Below are 18,707 nucleotides of genomic sequence, written 5' to 3'. Positions count from 1 at the left end.
TCTGAGGCCACGGAGAGGGGGTGTCCACAGTGAGTCAAAGCTGGTGTTGCCGTAGCAAGCCTTTAGTGAACAGGCCTTTAGTGAACAGGCCTTTAGTGAACAGGCCTTTAGTGAACAGGCCTGCAGTGAGCAGGCCTTTAGTGAGCAGGCCTGCAGTGAGCAGGCCTGCAGTGAACAGGCCTGTAGTGAGCAGGCCTGCAGTGAACAGGCCTGTAGTGAACAGGCGTCTGGGGTGAGTAGTGGTGATTCCTTCAGAAACCCAGTAGTAGGGAGTGGAAAATTTGTATCAGCGAGAGGAATGCTAAGTCACCCGGTCTGCTTCCAGTGGCTTTTCCTGGAAAGGTATCTACTGTCTCCTTTGCCATTTGAGAGACCGGTCTGAGACTGTGTTTGCCATGAGCCTGGTGCTTACTTGTTCTTGCTATAATTCTGGGTGATTTCAAGAACATTGCTCAGTTCTCTCAGGACAGTCCTGGGCAGTATGATGCTCCTATTTAAAGAGGACAGAGGTCAGAATTCTATGTGTCTGAGGAAAAAGAGGCTCAAGGCTAAAAAGTAGCCAGGCAAGGATTCTCACACACTTAACATACGTGGGTTTCAGATGAACGTTATGTAGACTAGCACTGCACCTGACCAAGTGTATGGGAGTGAGTCCCGAGGACCCTCAGTTGGTTGATACCCATCCCAAGCTTTTGCATTAAGAGATCATGGACACTGGGTTCAGGGAGCTCATAAGAAGTGGCTATCCAGGGTGTGCGTGGGCAAGGTGCTCAGGGGTCCAGAAGTCCTGAGCACAGATGAAATCCTTTAGTTTATTTAGTCAGGACATGTCTTTGACCCTCCCAACCAGACCAGAGTCTCAATGTTGACCATCACACTAACTAGTGAGTCCCTTCTCTACCCAGAAATGAACCCTACCCTCTTAAGGAGAAGGTGAGGAGGCTAGAAGGTGTCTGGGTGAGGCTGCGGTCACTGCTTTCTCTTCAGGCTCCTGAAGCCTGCCATCCTGTCCTTCCTGTGGGCTTCGGGGTTCTTCCGCACGTTCTTTCGTTATTTGCTTACAGTTCCGTGACTCCCTGCAGCCATGGTGCTTCCCAGTCCCATTGGCTAGTTTTCCGGTAGGTTAAAGTCTGCAGGCCAATCTGATTGGTGGAGCTTCTTAAACTAAACTCTAGTTTAAGTTCATTGACAGGCTAAGTAGGACGGCTGAATGATTCAACTGTCTCATTGGTGTGAATTACAAAGTAGTAATAAAAATATCTTATTATTGAGGAGGCCAGGCATAAAGCTGGGTGTGATGGGACATGTCTATAATCCTGGACTCTGGAGGCAAGTCTCGGTTACACACACACACACACACACACACACACACACACACACACACACACACACACAGAGAGAGAGAGAGAGAGAGAGAGAGAGAGAGAGAGAGAGAGAGAAAGAGAGAGAGTCTGTGTGAGAGAGAACCAAATGTATTTAGAAAAAGTGAGCCATCTGGCCACCCTCACCCATGACTGCTGACTGGTACTGAAGTCTTAACTGGTTTTCATGAGGCAGTTTGATCTTGTCTTCTTCCAAATTGACAGTGGCCCTCCTTTGTCTGTCTACAGAACATGGGGAGTTCCTGGCTCTGGATCTTGGAGGAACCAACTTCCGTGTGCTCCGAGTAAGGGTGACGGACAATGGCCTCCAGAGAGTGGAGATGGAGAACCAGATCTACGCCATCCCTGAGGACATCATGCGGGGCAGTGGAACCCAGGTACAGTCTTCCTGTTGTAGCCACTGAGCTGGGGGACACTCTGCCCTTCCCCCACCACAGAAGGACAGTCACTAGGACATCCTGCACACTGTTCCAGCTGTAAGGTTTCCCATGGACCTCGACAGCCTGACTGACCTTGTCTCACCAGCTGAGTGGCTCCTGGACGAAGGAGGTTTGATTGTGAGCTGAGCTAGCAAGGAAGGTAGCAGATCCTTTGCTTGTCTTTGGGCATGACCCTGACGCTCACCTTGCCTCCTTTGGAGGCTGGGTATCTGGGATTGTGGGCATTTTCCTGTGGAGGCCCAATGGTGGGGTGTTTGCTTAAGATTAGGTCCTGTTTTGGGACGATCTCACTTTATGATTCTGGGCTAGTGGTTATCAGGCAGCAGTACCCCAGTCTGTTTGTAGAGAGGGATGGTAGGGTCCTGGTTAGATCGTGGGCTAAGAGAGGAGCAACAACTGGCAGGCGTGCCGGGGCCTGCTGTTTTCCATGGGAGTTCGCTTGTTCTTCAGATTTTCTTCTTCCTGCTCTGTATTGTGCCACAATGGTGTTGTTCCGCCTCATGGAGAATGTGGTAGGCTTTTCTCCATACTGCTTCTGTCTCATTCTGGGCCCTGCTCCCAGATGACAAATATTTGAGAACCAAATAAGACAGTGCCAGAAGGGACTCCAGAAGTTAGGCTGTGGTTGTGAAGAGACTTGCAGTGTGCTGGGCAAGTCTTCCGTCTCCATAGACCCCTTATGTAACATGGGAAGGGCCCAGGCACCCCATGATCCTGGCAGCTTTTCCCTTCAGAGCCTGACGGGCTGGGGGGACTCCAGTTGACATGTGCTGTGTGTCTGTCAACCTAGAAAGAGGATCTGTTTCAAACATTCAGGACCCCAGAAGTTAAAATTTACCTTAATCTCTCAGACTGACACAGGTGTAATACTTGCATTTGAGACGCTGCGACTGGAGGACTGAGAGTTCAAGGCCAGCCTGGGCCATATATAGTGTGAATTCGTTTCCAAATGAAGATCAAACCTGTGGAAATAATTAAAATATGACAACTAATAATAAAAACAATCCAAACCACCAAGTTAGAAGGATTAAAGAAATCATTTCTATTCCTTTTCTTTTCAGCTACTCTGTGTGTGTGTGTGTGTGTGTGTGTGTGTGTGTGTGTGTGTGTGTGTGTGTAAAGGTCAGAGTATAATTTGTGGGAATCAATTCTGTCTACTATGTAGATTCTGGGGTTCGCACACAGGTTCAGGCTTGGTGCTGTTATCTCACCAGCCCAGTTTAATTATTTTAATTAGAGAGGGAAAGAAATAGATTTTTTTAAATGTAATTTTATTAGATCAGTAGCTAAATCATCAAACCTCAAACTTACAAAGGTCCTTAAAGAGCTGTGAACCTGACAGAATGAAACCTGTCTTCTGATCACTGATTTCTGCCTCAGAGCAACCTTGATATGATACCCCTTCCTCTTCAGCTTCCAGATGCTGGCCCGGGCCCCGGCACACCCTAGTGAGGATTTTGAGGTGCATCTCAGGACAAGAGGAGTGAGCAGATCCTCCTGTCAATAAAGAAAGGGAAACATTTGGAGCACGGAGCTAGCAGGCTTAGGCCCTTTGAGTGAGTCTTTTTATGTCAGGAAGGTGTTGACTCCTTTAGCATCTCATCCCTGTCCTCAGATAGCAGGAAGAGAGGGTTGGTCCTCAGTTCAGGGGAGCAGTCGTCTCTTTCCTTCTAGAAAGCATGTAGGCTCACCAGGTGAGTTTAGTTTGATTTGATATCAGGCCCTCAAGAGGTAGCCTAGGCTGGCCCCAAATTCTCTATTTTTCCGTCTCAGCCTCCTGAGTGCAGGGACTTTTTTCTTGCCTTCTGCGGGGAAAGCTGTGGGGAAGGAACAGTGAGTGGTTGGGGCTGAGGACTGAGAAGATATCTGCTTCCTCGCCACCCCAGATAAAGGTCCCCGAATTCCTGTGACTGCTCGATGTTTCTACGACTTGTTTTCTTTGGATAGAGATTTTCACCCTAACGGCTGTAAAGATACGGCTTAGTGGCAGAGAGCTCACACGCCACGCGTAAGGCTTTGGGTTCAGTCTTCAGCACTGGGAAAAAAGGAAAGAAAAAGGAAAGCTAACAAACGTTGGGAGTGGTGTGCTGTGAATGGATTAATATGCCCGAGTTTGTTTCAGCATGAGCAGAGCTTGCTGCTCTCCGGAAGCCCCATTTGTATTATTAAAACTTTTCCACTGATGGCCCTCATGGTGACAGCCCTGTTCTGTCTGTGCTCTTGCCTTGGACTGGAGGTTCAAAGTTCAGCATCCACTGTGGGTGACCTTGCTTGGGATGAGACAGATGGACAGGATCCACGTGGGAGCTCGGCGAGCGCCGCCGCCTTCTCCTCCTACATTAGGCTGCCTTCCTTCCTGACTCCACCACCTGCTTACGGCCCTAGACATCAAGGGGCCGGTGGGCCTCTTAGCCCCATCCCTTACTGTTGATCTGCTTCAGGATTCCAGAGAAGACTTTGCTGGGTCTCCTTGAGGGATGTGTGAAGGCTTCAGGACAGCATGGAGCAGTCAGTTTTCTCTCTAGGAATTAAACTCAGGCTGTATGCTGGGCACCAAATGCCAACCCTCTGAGCCACGTCGCTGGCCCGTCGCTCCTTTCTGGGAAGGAACACGTTTGTTGTCTTCCATTCCCCTCTCCTTCCTTGTTGGCTTTTCCATCTGGCCACTTGGCCCTCTCTTTCCTTGGACTCTGCATTCTCTCCAGCCTCTGCTTACTCTCCTGTGCCCCGCCCTCTGCCTCAACATCTGGAGAGCTAAGCTTCTCTTCGGGGATGCAGAGTCGGTGAAGGGGGAACTGCTCAGTTGGAGGGCTCTGGCTTGACTAGAAGCTTGAGTAAGTTATACTTATCTCTCTGTGAGTCGGGGAGGCTGTGTGGCTCCTGCAGCCATTGTCCTGTCTTTTACTTTCAAGACTGTGGAGATGACTTCAAGATCACTGTTTCATTAGGGGACAAGAGTTTGTGTCCCAGGGCCCAGATGGAGCGACGCTCAACACTGAAGAACTGGCAACTCCAGTTCTCCATGGGCGCGAGCGTGACTGCACGCACATACAGGCACACATAGGTGCGCTCAAGAGTGCTCACACGGGTTGGGGATTTAGCTCAGTGGTAGAGAGCTTGCCTAGCAAGCACAAGGCCCTGGGTTCGATCCCCAGCTCCGAAAAAAAGAAAAAAGAAAAAAAAACGCGCACACACACACACACACACACACAACCAATAAATAAATAATTTCTTTGAATTGCCTTCAGGGAATTTTTTTCCCTTTTACAGAGGAAAAATTAAAAAAGGTTGCTTATTCTGGTTGAGTTAGTTCCTAGGGCGCCAAGGGAACGAATCCTGTCACTCCCCATCAAGAGTCAGGGGTGGCAGAGAACTTCCTGGGAGTGAGATGGGCATTCTGTTCTGGAGGAATGAGCTGGACTAACATGGTGACCAGCAGAGGATGCTCTGTTCTCTGATGCGTGTGGACGTTGTGATAACCACTTCTTCCTCTGCCTTATGGGGCTCTTTTGATGGAGATTAATTTAAAAGGCTTAAGTGGAAGATTCCATCTAATGGGCACTAATTAGCATTATGCGTTTGTACACATTGCATGACTGAGCCAAGAGGTCATCCCCCCCCCCCCCCCAGCTGGGGACCGAACCCAGGGCCTTGCGCTTCCTAGGTAAGCGCTCTACCGCTGAGCTAAATCCCCAACCCCCCAAGAGGTCATTTTGAGTGACAGTCCAGATGTCATTTCCTTTTCACAGGAGAGCAGATGGTGACGTAAGTTCTACCAGCTCATTTTTATATGCTATTTGCTGCTGTAACAAAAGTAACCTCAGAAAGGAGGCGTTTATTTTGGCTCACGGCTGAAAGCTATAGTCTGTCTCCGTAGGAAGCGAACTCAGCAGCAGGAGTCTGAGGTGCTGGTCATACTTGTGTCCACAGTTGGGAAGCAGAGAGATGGATAGATACAGGTGCTCAGCTCAATTAACTCCTTTTTAATTAATCCAGGACTCCAGCCTGTGGTGGAAGGCTGCCACTGATATTTGGGGAGATCTTCCCACTTCCACACAGACAGGCATGCTATAGAGGTTTGCCTTCTAGGCCATGTTAGGTCTGTCAAGTTGGCTATGGATAGAAACCATCCCCCTGAGTCTGTCTCCTGTAATCCTGCCTCCTCCTCACCCTCCCGCTTGTGTCCTTAGCTGTTTGACCACATCGCCGAATGCCTGGCCAACTTCATGGACAAGCTACAAATCAAAGAGAAGAAGCTCCCTCTGGGTTTCACCTTCTCGTTCCCCTGCCACCAGACAAAACTGGATGAGGTATGACGGGCTGAGATGCTTTCTTGGAAGGGGACTCCCTCAGCCTCCTGCGGTGGCAGTGGTGATGTCGGGTTTTGCATATGAGCTTTCGGAACTGAGACTTCTGTCCTTCTGGGAAGCTGTTTGCATGTGTTATGTGTAGGTGTGGAGGGTGGTGATGAAATACAGTCAGGGGTGTTCTGAGCCCCTCCCCCACGTACTCTGTGGTACCCTGCCCAGGTTAGCAGGAATGAGGAATTAAGATCGATCCCCTTCAATCTAAAGTGCTATGAGAAAGACCCCTGGGTGAAGGGAAGATACCGAGGAGCTGGGGATGTGCTTGATGGTAAGAGTGCTGGCCTGGCACACACAGAGAGCCTTGGGTGCCATCCCCAGCACAGCATAGACTGGCCACACTAGTATCTACTGAAATCCCAGCCCTCAGGAGGTAGAGGCAGGAGGGTCAGAAATACAGGCTATATTATATATTTAATACTTCTTTCTACTTCTTGGGCAAGGAATTCATGTATACACTTTCCTGTCATGGTGTTTCGGGGAGCTTCCTGGGTTGGTCAGGAGACGATGTACAAATGTAACCATGACTTTAGGGCTGAGGTCGAGGACCTCTGATCCACGTGGGATCTGCTAAGGACTTGCTGGAATGTTGCTGTTGCAGTTGTGGGAGGTAATTTCTTTTCCTTTTTTTTGCCTTCTAGAGTTTTTTGGTCTCGTGGACTAAGGGGTTCAAGTCCAGTGGCGTGGAAGGCAGAGATGTGGTGGACCTGATCCGGAAGGCTATCCAGCGCAGAGGGGTGAGTAAAGGGTGGGAGCTCAGGGCCCACAGGCTGTGAAATCTGTCTGTCTGTGGACTTAACAGGACATGGTTTCGAAGAGCTCGAGGATAGGGATTCAGCACCCCGGCCATGTTGGCCTGTGAGTTTTGTATGTGATCAAATAGTAACTTTGGCCCTGGTGCAAGAAACACCCTTTGGTCCTTAACCTCAGGATTCCCATTGTCAAGTAGGGATGTTGTCTTGACTGATATGATCGGGGAATGGAGCAGGAGGTGGCGGGCTAGGTCGTGGTTGTGTGTGAGGGGGAGAAGGCAACAAGATGATGAACTCAATCCTTGCTGCTGCTGTCTGGAATTGGTCTTGGAAAATGGTGAAGACAAATGGAGAATAATGGGTAGATGGGGAGTTGGGTGATCCCCACCTCTATCTATGTGTGGCCATGGGTTGGGTTAGTGACATACATGCCCGGTGCGTCTCGTGAGCGTCTCGATATGTCCCTCTCTTCACACCCGTCTTCCCCTTGTAATGATGAAGGCTCTTTGATCCCCTGCAGGACTTTGACATTGACATTGTGGCCGTGGTGAATGACACAGTTGGGACCATGATGACTTGTGGCTATGATGATCAGAACTGCGAGATTGGTCTCATTGTGGGTGAGTGAGCTGGTGTGAGGACCAGTGAGCTGATCGTTAGCTGGGGTATTTTCTCCTCCTACTGTGTGTGGTGCCAAGCCAGGACTTATGGAGTTAAGCAGCTGTACAAGAAAGAGGCCTGGCTTGGTGTTGTGCTGTCCCCGGAGGCTGCTGTGATTCCTCACGGCCTCTGGGAAGACTTCTAAAGTGGTGAAGAGGGAGGCGGGTAAGACAAGAGCACGTGTAGGCACTGACTGGTTTCTTCCACTGGCCAGGCACTGGCAGCAACGCCTGCTACATGGAGGAAATGCGTCATATTGACATGGTGGAGGGAGATGAGGGGCGCATGTGCATCAACATGGAGTGGGGAGCCTTTGGGGACGACGGTACACTCAATGACATCCGAACCGAGTTTGACCGAGAGATCGACATGGGCTCGCTGAACCCTGGGAAGCAGCTGTAAGTGGCATCCTTCTGTGGGTGGGTGGGGTGTGGGGTGTGGGGTGTGGGGGACTGCCACAGCAAGGGCTTCCTTCGCATTCTCCCCGACGGGTTGTGGAGGCACACTCACTAGTTGTGGGACTGGTCATGATCATAAGACTGCAACGGGGCTGAAAGGAGAGAGAAGCAGATAAACCACACCGCCCATCAAGATGGTCACATTTTTGCTTGGGTTCTTCCCCAATACAGAGTCTTGGTCAGCAGCTCTCTGTGTAGTCCTGGATGTTCTGGAACTTAACTCTGTAGACCAAACTGGCCTCGAACTCAGAGATCTGCTGCCTCTGCCTCCCAAGTACTGGGATTAAAGGTATGTGCCACCACTGTCTGGCAAGATGAGGCTCTTAAAAGAAGGCACTGTTTCATGGCTTTCGGCCCATTGATGCCTGGACGCCAAGATTGCAGCAGCTGATATTATCTGATGACGGGAATTGAACCCAGGCAAACACTACCAACTGAGCTACAAACCTGGCCTTGATTTGGTGTTTTGTTGGGTTTGAGACAGGGTCTCACTGTTTAGTTTATGGTGGCCTGGAGCTGACTATGTAGATGAAACCCAGATTCAAACGCACAGAGACTCACGTGCTTCTGCTTCTTCCTAAGTGCTGGGATTAAAGATACGCTGCCCAGTGTTGACTTTTTTTTTAATTGCTGCTTATTCAGAGTCCCAGGGCTTCTCTTCAATCACACTAGGTCTCTGGCCCAGTTATGACCCAGGGAAAATTGGAGGTGAAAGCTTAGCATTTTGCACCCTGGATCTTATGTGCCACAGCCTTATTTTTGTTACTTTTGACTTTTTTTTTTTTTAAGACTTTGTATTTCTTCTTTTTAAATTAGATTTATTCTTTTTTTAAAAAGATTTATTTTATTCATTATATATAAGTATACCGTGGCTGTCTTTAGGCACACCAGAAGAGGGCATCAGATCCCATTACAGATGGTTGTGAGCCACCATGTGGTTGCTGGGATTTGAACTCAGGACCTCAGAAGAGCAGTCAGTGCTCTTAACCACTGAGCCATCTCTCCAGCCCTATTCATTTCTTTTTATGTGTGAGTGTTTTGCCGTGTGTGTACCATTTGTGTACTCAGTGACTGGAGATCTGAAGAGGGCATTGTATCCCCTGGAACTGGAGTCACACATAATTGTGAACCACCATATGGGTGCTGAGTGTCTGCTCTGGGTTCTTTGCAAGAGCAGCCCCTCTGGCCCTCCTTTTGACCCTTACACAACCTTCTTTTCTCAAAATTTGCTGAACTGCTCCTCTGTGGAAGATCTTGAAACAGCATTGGTGGCTGCTGCAAGGGCCAAGGGCAGTTGCAAAACCGTTTTTGAGCAATGTGTCATTTATTTCTGTGGTCCTCTTGGTGCTGTGAGTGTTTTAGAAAAACTTAGCTCTGATCTCTATTGGGAAAAGGAGCCCAGAGAACCCAGCTAGCTCTCCACACTGGGGCAGAGGTGGGTAGCCTTTCTTAGAGTCACAGGCTTCTCCATGTTGAAATGCGACTCTGTGCACTTGCACTTTCTTTAGGATCATGTGGTTGTGTCTCTGTGGGTGCCGAGAGGTCAGCTGAAAAGCCATTCACTGGTGCCTGCTTCCCTTGGTGGGATGAACCCACATCATGAATCCCACAGTGGTTAGGAGCCAGGGGTCCCTGGGAGCATCAGTAGGGGCTCGCCATCGATGGCTGACAGTGATTGGACTGTAGTCTTCCAAACTGCCCTCTGGGGTGACCCTCAAGTCCTGCTGGACAGTCCTGTTGTGAAGAGCCACTGATGAAGGACCATTCCTCAGCTACCATGAGGCCGTCTTGTTGACAGCGTGGTGTAGACAGTGGAAATCTACAGTGCTGAAGCCAGGCTGCTGGTCACCAGGAGCAACTGCTATGTTAGAGCTTTGGGTTTTTTGGTCTTTGAGACAGTTTCTCATGCGGGCTAAGCTGACTTTGGACTTGCTGAGATGAACTTGATTGTTTTGTTTTGTTTTTTTTTTCCTTTTATTTATTTTTGGGTTTTGGTCCTTTTTTTTCTTTTTTGTATTAAGTGCACTGTGCGCATGTATGCCTACTGCTGGGGAGGCCAGAAGAGGGCGCTGGATCCTCTGACACTAGAATTACATACATGTAGTCCTGGGTGCTGGGAATCAAATTTTGTTCTGCCAGAGTGGTACTCACTCTTAACCATTTCTCCAATTGTCCTCCTGCCTCGGCCTCCCAAATGTTGGCATAGCTGGAGTCTGGAACGCTGCCAGTGCTCCTTTAGCCTGGCTCTGAGCAAGTCACATCCTGCTGGTTTTCAGTTCCTGCTAGGCATTCTTTCTGTGCCACACCCCTGCTGGGCCTCCTGGGTGGCATGGCCCATCCTAGTTAGTACACAGCCCTGTCCTAGTTAGTACATGCTTCCTGTCTTCTAGACTCCGCTCCTTTATGAGACATCAAGGGGCTTTCTTTACCTAGAAGATAATCCGAAGGGCTCGGTTTCTTCTGTCACGTGGGCCGAGGCTTTAGTAATCGCTAAAGAAAACAGTGCCACCTAGTGGTGGGAAATTAAATTACTGGACTTCCTTAAGTGCTGGCGTTGATTTCTTTCTTTGGTTCTCAACGTGTTCACCAGATTCTTGAGCTCTCTTTTAGCCTGCCCTGGAACTTTACCCCAGTCTCTATCCGGTTACTTTTTTTTTTTTTTTAGACAACGCTAGACTTGCGCTAATAGAGATCCACCTGCCTCTGCCTCCCAAGTGCTGGGATTAAAGGCATGAACTACCACCTCCCAGACTCTGTCCAGGCTCTTACCACACATTTTCTTGAATTCACAAATCGGTGAAGGCAATGTCGGTGGGATGAGTGGGAATTATAGCCATCTTGTTTCCTATTGGGAATCTATGATGTTACTATTATTACTGGGTTTGTTTTTTTTCCCCCTTGAGACAGAGTCTCACTACCACCCAGGTTGGTTTGAGGTTTTGTGTGTCGCATGTGTGCCCTCTGGAGGAGAGAGGCTGTGCATCTGTTGATGGTGGGGTGTCACTGGTGTCTCTGCAGGTTTGAGAAGATGATTAGCGGGATGTACATGGGGGAGCTGGTCAGGCTCATCCTGGTGAAGATGGCCAAGGCAGAGCTGTTGTTCCAAGGGAAACTCAGCCCAGAACTCCTTACCACTGGCTCCTTCGAGACCAAAGATGTCTCGGATATTGAAGAGTAAGCTTCTAAGTCTCCATGAGCAGGGCAGGAACCGGGGAGGGAAATGAGGGGCTTGGTTTGGAGTTCTGTGTGTGCCTCTGTGTGCCTGTGTATTCGTGTGTGGGTATGTGTTCTGCCTTTTTTTTTTTTTTTCTCTTAGATGTATCTCTTTCATGCAGCTGTCTTCAGACACACCAGAAGAGGGCATCAGATCCCATTGCAGATGGTTGTGAGCCACCATGTGGTTGCTGGGAATTGAACTCCCGTTGGTGCTCTTAACCTGTGAGCCATCTCTCCAGCCCTGCAATGTCTACCTTGAAGACAGACTTTCTCACTAGCCTGGAGTTTACTAAGGAAGCTAGGCTAACTGACCAATGAGCCTCCAAGGATCTACTGGTCCCCACCTCCCCAGTGCTCTGGGATTAGAGACAAACCACATCTGAATCTTTTTTATATAGCATAAATTGTGGGGATTGAACTCAGGTTCTTGTGCTTGCCAACGACATCACCAAACAGTGTTGCAAAGATTTAGGTCTGCTGTTCTGAGCTTCAGATTTCTACTTGATTGAGGGGGTCTTAGAGTTTCAGGGACGTGATGGAGAGAGGAAGTAGTTTTAGGCAAAGAAGGCCAATGAAATAGTTCAAAGGACTTTGCTAACGAGGACCCTTGGAGCAGTTCTGCCTGCTCTTTGTTAAGCCCAAAGGGAGATGAAGGCCCGTGTTATAGAGGCATGGGGCTCCTCAAGGAGAGGCTCAGGCCCTACCTCCAGCCCTTTCCCAATGTCTTCAGACAGACTGGCTTTTGCCTTTCTAGAGTGCAGCAGGTGGGGCTCACACTGAATTGAAGTACTCAGTGGTGGCCGGCAGCTGAGTTGCAGTGAGCAGGAACCCACACCCACACGTTCTCTTACTCAGCATGTGCAGCAGGGAAAACAGGGTCTTGTCTTTCTAAGGTACACACAAAGGAACTGCAAGGTTTTCCTTGTGGGAAACAAGAGCACCTACAGAAACCAGACCTCCCTCTGTGTGCGTATGCCTGTGTGCGTGTGTGGGTGGTCTGGGAGAGGAGCCTTGAATTACTGTGTAGTCAGCTCTCCCTGGAAGGATGACTTTGCTAGAACCGAGGGACTCCCTTGCCAGCCCACAGCCCCTCCCACTGGCCACAGTGAATTCAGCATGGCTCACACCCTGTCTGTTTCCCAGGGATAAGGATGGAATCGAGAAGGCCTACCAAATCCTGATGCGCCTGGGTCTGAATCCATTGCAGGAGGATTGTGTGGCCACGCACCGAATCTGCCAGATTGTGTCCACGCGCTCGGCCAGTCTGTGCGCAGCCACCCTGGCCGCGGTGCTGTGGCGAATCAAAGAGAACAAGGGCGAGGAGCGACTTCGCTCCACCATCGGTGTCGATGGCTCCGTCTACAAGAAACATCCCCAGTGAGTGTGCTGCCCCGGGCTGGGGACAACGGAGTCCCCTGGAGACTCCATGAGGCAGTTCAGTACTTTCCATATAGCTTAAGTGTTCTCTAGTGGACACTGTTGGTGTGGGTGCGTTTGCTTTCTGAAGGCAGCTGGTGGCTTGCACATCACTACATCCCCAGCCACGTCCCTCTCTACTTATGAGTTACTGATTCATTCCTTGGTCTTCCATTATTCTGGCTGGTTCATCTGGATACCCTACCCTCTGTTAGTGGCCATCCCAACCTCGAAGACGCCAGCCTCTCCTTATTTTGGTGTCGAATTGTTTCTGCCCCTTGTATTCGTATATTCCAAAATATCTCGACCAGGATCCAGAAGATGTCTCTTGTGCTCACTTAATTGCCCATTGTTTTCTCAGTGTGTGTGCCAGGGCAGGGCACCTTTATTTAAGCCAGCTGGTGACTGCCATCTGGCCCGGAGATCGATCCCTAACTTTCCAGCCCAGGGCCGTAGGAATATGAATAACCTGGGAATGTGGTTAAGAGGCCGGTTCCGGCTCAGTGACAGGGCGAGGCTGCTTGCTATCTGTGTGGGTGTGGGTGGCCTGGGAGAGGAACCTTGGAATAGCTGTGTTGTGCTCTCCTCAGTAGTCCGCTCTCCCTGGAAGCTGCAGGAGGCCACCACCCAAGAGCCTCCCGCTAATTAAACATCCTTATAGTCTCCAGTTGTCCAGATGGTTCTGAGAACAGCTGCAGGAACTGGAAAGAGAAAGGCCAGAGTCCAAAGAAAGATGCTTCCAAGCTTTTTATTGAGTTTTCCTTGGGGCATCAGATTAATTGAGGCTGGGTCTCCAGGAGCATCAGGGACATTTGGTTACAGTTGCCCTAGCAGAGCCTGGCTCCATCTGCTACACCGAGGAGCTGTATAGCCTGTTCCATGAGGAAGAGCGGGTCTGTGTGACTGCATTCAGGGGGCAGTAGCTTTAGAAGGACCAGCTTTGGCAGCCATGATTGAATAGCTGGGTCTTTATACAGTAACCCTAAGATGGGGAGAAATGGAGAGAGAAGATACGGACATCATTTGCTTCTGCAGGGGCATGGTCTGCTCTATGGCCGCCATTTGTAACCATGGTCTCTGTGTATAACAGTTTTGCCAAGCGTCTCCATAAGGCAGTGAGGAGGCTGGTGCCCGACTGTGATGTCCGCTTCCTCCGCTCTGAGGATGGCAGCGGCAAGGGGGCTGCTATGGTGACGGCGGTGGCTTACCGTCTGGCTGACCAACACCGGGCCCGCCAGAAGACCCTGGAGTCTCTGAAGCTGAGCCACGAGCAGCTTCTGGAGGTTAAGAGAAGAATGAAGGTGGAAATGGAGCAGGGTCTGAGCAAGGAGACGCATGCGGTCGCCCCTGTGAAGATGCTGCCCACTTACGTGTGTGCCACTCCAGATGGCACAGGTGCGTGGCATCATCGGCACTGCGCGTGCGGGTCTGTGTGTGCGCGTGTGTGCATGCATGTCTGTGTGCGTGTCTGTGTGTGTGTGTCTGTGTGCATGTATGCATGCGGGTCTGTGTGCGTGTCTGTGTGTGTGTGTCTGTGTGCGTGTGTCTGTGCGTGTGTGCATGTGTGTCTGTGCGTGTGTGTGAGTGTGAGTGAGTTGTGCGTCGTGTGCCAAGTGGTATCCGGTCCCCCTGGAGCTTACCTGTCAGTTGGGAAACCCCTGATGTGGGTATTAATTAGGAACTGAACTTGGGACCACTGCAAGAACAATGTCAGCTCTAAACTGCCAAATTATCTCTTCAGCCCCATTTGTTTTGCTTTTTGAAATGGGTCTGATGTAGCTGAGGCCAGCCTCAAATGTAGTCCAGGATGTTGTAGAGGACAACCTTGAATTACCTATCCTAGGATTGTACCTATATGCAGAGACACTCAGAGACCAATTTTGTTTATTAAAAATTTGCTGTTTGGCAGAGAACTAAAACCAAGAGAACCCTGTTCACGGTCACATAATCAGTGTCAGCCTCCATTCAAACCTAGCATGCGAGAGGCAGTTCTCAAATACTACATTAGTTTGGGTCTGCATGTATTTCCTGTTTGGCCCCATAGAAAACGTTTCTGGTTCATGATGGTTCATGGTTGGCATAGGCTCCAGAGGCAGAAGCTAGGGTTTGGTACCCTGGTAATGTGGGGCCTTACTCCATTCAAGTACCCCTCAAAGATCACCTTTAAGAGGGAAAAGGAATGTGCTGGATTGGCTCATGGTTGATTTAAACTCAAAATGTAGCCATTCGTCTCGTCTCAGCTGTGACATTTAGACAGTCTTAGGTATACCGTATTAGCATTCCCCATGTTCTGAAGAGCTGACTGCTGGGGTTCTACCACATGGGCCCACTCGGATTTGGTCTTGAAGATTTTGCTTGCTTAACTGCCAGGTGGCGCTCACGCTTCATCTTCTCCCAAGACCTGCGTTTCACAGGGTCTCTTCCACAACCCCAAGGAAGGGAAACGCATTCTCTGTCACCCCAACTCATTGTCCCGGGTTCATTTTCCAGAGAAAGGAGACTTCTTGGCCTTGGATCTTGGAGGAACAAACTTCCGGGTCCTGCTGGTGCGTGTGCGTAATGGCAAGCGGAGGGGCGTGGAGATGCATAACAAGATCTACTCCATCCCACAGGAGGTTATGCATGGCACTGGGGAAGAGGTGAGGCGAGGGGCTGGAGAGAACGAACGGGGGCGGGGGTGGCTAGGGGCTAGAGAGAACTGGGTAGCCGTGGCGGTGGCGATACATTAGGGAGGAGGGGAGCTCATGATGGGATGTGCTTCTGGGAGGATCCAGCAACCACCCCAATTTCAAAGCCTGCCCCTCCTCGACTCACCCCTGGCTTGAGGAGGGCAGTGGTTCATGGCCCTGGCAGAGTTGCTCCTGATTGGTGCTGCCTGAACTTGCATTTCTCAGTGCTTGAGGGCAGACATCCCCCTCTGTCGAGGCCCCTCTCTCAATGCCCTTTCTTCCTGCAGCTCTTCGACCACATTGTCCAGTGCATTGCGGACTTCCTGGAGTACATGGGCATGAAGGGCGTGTCCCTGCCTTTGGGTTTCACATTCTCCTTCCCTTGCCAGCAGAACAGCCTAGACCAGGTAGGGTCACCTTCTAGGAGGGCTCTTCTTTGGGCTTCCTTAACTCCTAAGTGCACTCCAGTTTACAGGGAAGAGAGTTGTTCTTAGAAGAGGGAAAGACCTTGGGTCGGGCGCTTAGGAGAAATTGGCTACCAAAGTTTTGGGTACACATAACGATAACAATCAAAAATATTAACTCATTGTGTATGTTTGCGCGCGTGTGTGTGCGCGCGTGCCTGTGTGTTGCCACATGCATACATGTTCAGTTAGAGGTTATCTACCTCGTTTTTGAGACGAGGCCTCTCATTAACCTGGAGCTCACTTATTTATGCAATGCTGTCTGGCTGTTTGGTGAAACCCTAGAGGTTCTCCTGTCTTCCCAGCTTTTCCATGGGTGCTGAATACCAAACCGAGGTCCTCGTGCACATGAGTAGACCCTCTCTTTTCATGCCAACATGTGCAAGTTTGTGTATTTTTATCAGGAAACTCACCGCTGTTCCAGTCAGGATTGTATGACCTTAGATTGTTGCTGGATGTTTCTGTGTTCTGTAAGTTAAGGCTCCTCTGGTAACTCTAGAAGTAAGAGTAAGGAAAGCAGAGGCCAGCTGTCGCCGTGGCTCTGGTGACATCACCGTTTTGATGAGGTTTCAGCAGGTGTTAAGGACACCTGGAGGCCCAGAGGTCTTTGGCCACATTTATTCACCACTGACTTTGGGCACGTCTCCCGGGTTGTTGAAGCCGGCGGTTGTCCTGTAGTGATCACCTGAAATGAGGTTATGAGCACTTTTTTGCCAGAGGCAGGAAGCTCAGCAGTAGATGAGAGACGAGTAGAAGAGACAGGCATGCCTTTGTTGCCGTGTGGGTGTAACTAGCCAGGCCTCCACGGTGCTGTGTTTTGTTTAGAATCTCGGGATCTCAGCACAGTGTGGCACACCCAGGTTTGTGGGATACACAAGTGATGGGCATGTACCATGAGCAAGGCACGTGGGTGGCCATGATTCCAGCCTTTTGTGAAAGGGCTGCTGGTTTGTCCTGGCTGCTATACCATCGAGAGCAACGGGGAACAAACCCTGTTTCTCCCATGTACAAAGCAAATGGGCATCTGTGTCTAGATGTCCCACCACACAAGGGAGGACGCCCTACCTAAAGAGGGGCTCAGGGGGCTGGCTCAGATGGTAATTGCTTGGTTTGTAATGCGGATCTGTGAGCTGAGATCTCCAGCACCCATACAAAAGCTGGGTGCAGTGCTGTACCTGTAATCCCAGCACTATGGAAGCAGAGCCAGGCAGGTAGATCCTGGGTGCTCCCTGGCCAGCCAGTCTTAACTCAGTGAGTTCTGAGTATAATGACAGATTCCCTCAAAAAAAAAAAAAAAAAAAAGTAGACAGCAAATGGAGAAGGCGTGTGATATCAGCCTCTGACTAACATACTCAGGCCATGTGCACGGCTTTATGCAAGCAGATGTGAACACACACACACACACACACACACACACACACACACACACACACACGCGCGCGCCCCCCCCCCACACACACACACTGTTCATTGAACTCTGGAATTAAGACATACACCCTTCTAGTCTTTGTCCACCGAAGGAATAATTGTTGGAATATTTGTGTGGACCTGGAGCCATGAGTCGCTGGGCCAGGGTATGATCTAGATCTCAGGCAAATCCCTTCAGTGCCTTGATTTCCCACCAAGTAACTGATTATGGAAAACTCTCATGTGGTAGTGAGGATCAAATGATGTAACCAAGTCAGTACCTTAGGTGCAGGCTTAGAACTGTTTGTGAAAAATCTGCTTGGCGAGGGTGAGAGCTAGAAGCAGAACCAGGCTCCAGGAGTGACCTAGGACGCCCTCTTGGATATCCCTCCTCTGTGTGCCTGTGTGATTTTTATTTCCTATTTTCTTACTTTCAGAGCATCCTCCTCAAGTGGACAAAGGGATTCAAGGCATCTGGCTGCGAGGGTGAGGATGTGGTCACCTTGCTGAAGGAAGCGATTCACCGGCGAGAGGTAGGAGAACAGAGAACGTAGTGCAAGGCTTGGTGTATCACATGTTACTGCTTTGTTGGGAAAATAAGCTCACTCAGCAGTGGTTGGTTAACTACTAGAAGGCCATGTTCCAGTGGCTGGTGCTGCTGTAATGGCTTTGAGGAATGGGGAGAGCACAGAGGGCTGAGCAAATAGACAAGTGGTGCTCTCTCTCTCTCTCTCTCTCTCTCTCTCTCTCTCTCTCTCTCTGTGTGTGTGTGTGTGTGTGTGTGTGTGTGTGTGTGTGTCCCGAGGACAGCCTTAGGTGGCAATCCTTAAGATACCACCTCAGCCTCTGAAGGGTTGAGATCAAAGGTATATGCCACCATGCCAGCCTGGCTTTCCTTCAGTTTTTGTTTCTTTGTTTGTTTGGTTTTTAGATTTATTTCATGTATGTGAGTACACTGTTACTGTCTTCAGACACACCAGAAGAGGGCATCAGATCCCATCACAGATAGTTGTGAGCCACCAAGTAGTTGCTGGGAGTTGAACTCAGGACCTCTGGAAGAGCAGTCCGGGCTCTTAACCACTGAGCCATGTCTCCAGCCCCTAATCTTGGTTTTTGAGACAGATTTCTCTTATTGTCCTGGGACCGAACAGATAGGCTAGGTTGGTTAGCCAGCAAGCCCTAGGAATCTATCTGTTGGTCTCCATTTCCCCATGCACAGATTACAAGCATGCGTCATTGTTGTGTCTGTCTCTTTCATGGTTCTGAAGATCAAACTTGGCTTGTCGTGCTTATAAGGAAAGCACGCACTGCTCTCTGCTGACTGATCTGACCTCCGTGCTCAGAAGTGGTCTTAATGTCCTGGCCAGTGGAAGTGTAGGCTTCAGTTTGAGGAGGGGGTGTCTGAGCAGGGGCAGGTGAAATGAGGAATAGGCCATGGTATATACCATTTGGGGTATATGTGTGTGCCTGTGCATGCAT

General features: G+C 49.9%; 1 protein-coding gene across 1 annotated transcript in view; it reads left to right on the top strand.

Annotated features, from left to right (window-relative positions):
* The window catches only part of Hk2 (hexokinase 2), a 49,018-nt gene that overhangs the window by 25,521 nt on the left and 4,790 nt on the right, over window positions 1-18,707 (top strand). The window contains 11 exon segments of the mRNA NM_012735.2: window positions 1,611-1,759; window positions 6,013-6,132; window positions 6,828-6,923; window positions 7,459-7,558; window positions 7,813-7,996; window positions 11,075-11,230; window positions 12,416-12,649; window positions 13,779-14,083; window positions 15,179-15,327; window positions 15,645-15,764; window positions 17,666-17,761. Coding sequence (NP_036867.1) covers window positions 1,611-1,759; window positions 6,013-6,132; window positions 6,828-6,923; window positions 7,459-7,558; window positions 7,813-7,996; window positions 11,075-11,230; window positions 12,416-12,649; window positions 13,779-14,083; window positions 15,179-15,327; window positions 15,645-15,764; window positions 17,666-17,761 — 1,709 coding nt within the window.

This window comes from Rattus norvegicus, chromosome 4 (assembly GCF_036323735.1).
Source record: "Rattus norvegicus strain BN/NHsdMcwi chromosome 4, GRCr8, whole genome shotgun sequence".
In the NCBI taxonomy this organism is placed as follows: domain Eukaryota; kingdom Metazoa; phylum Chordata; class Mammalia; order Rodentia; family Muridae; genus Rattus; species Rattus norvegicus.
The sequence above is the reverse complement of the archived record's forward strand: the minus strand, read 5'-3'. Positions and strand labels throughout refer to the sequence as shown.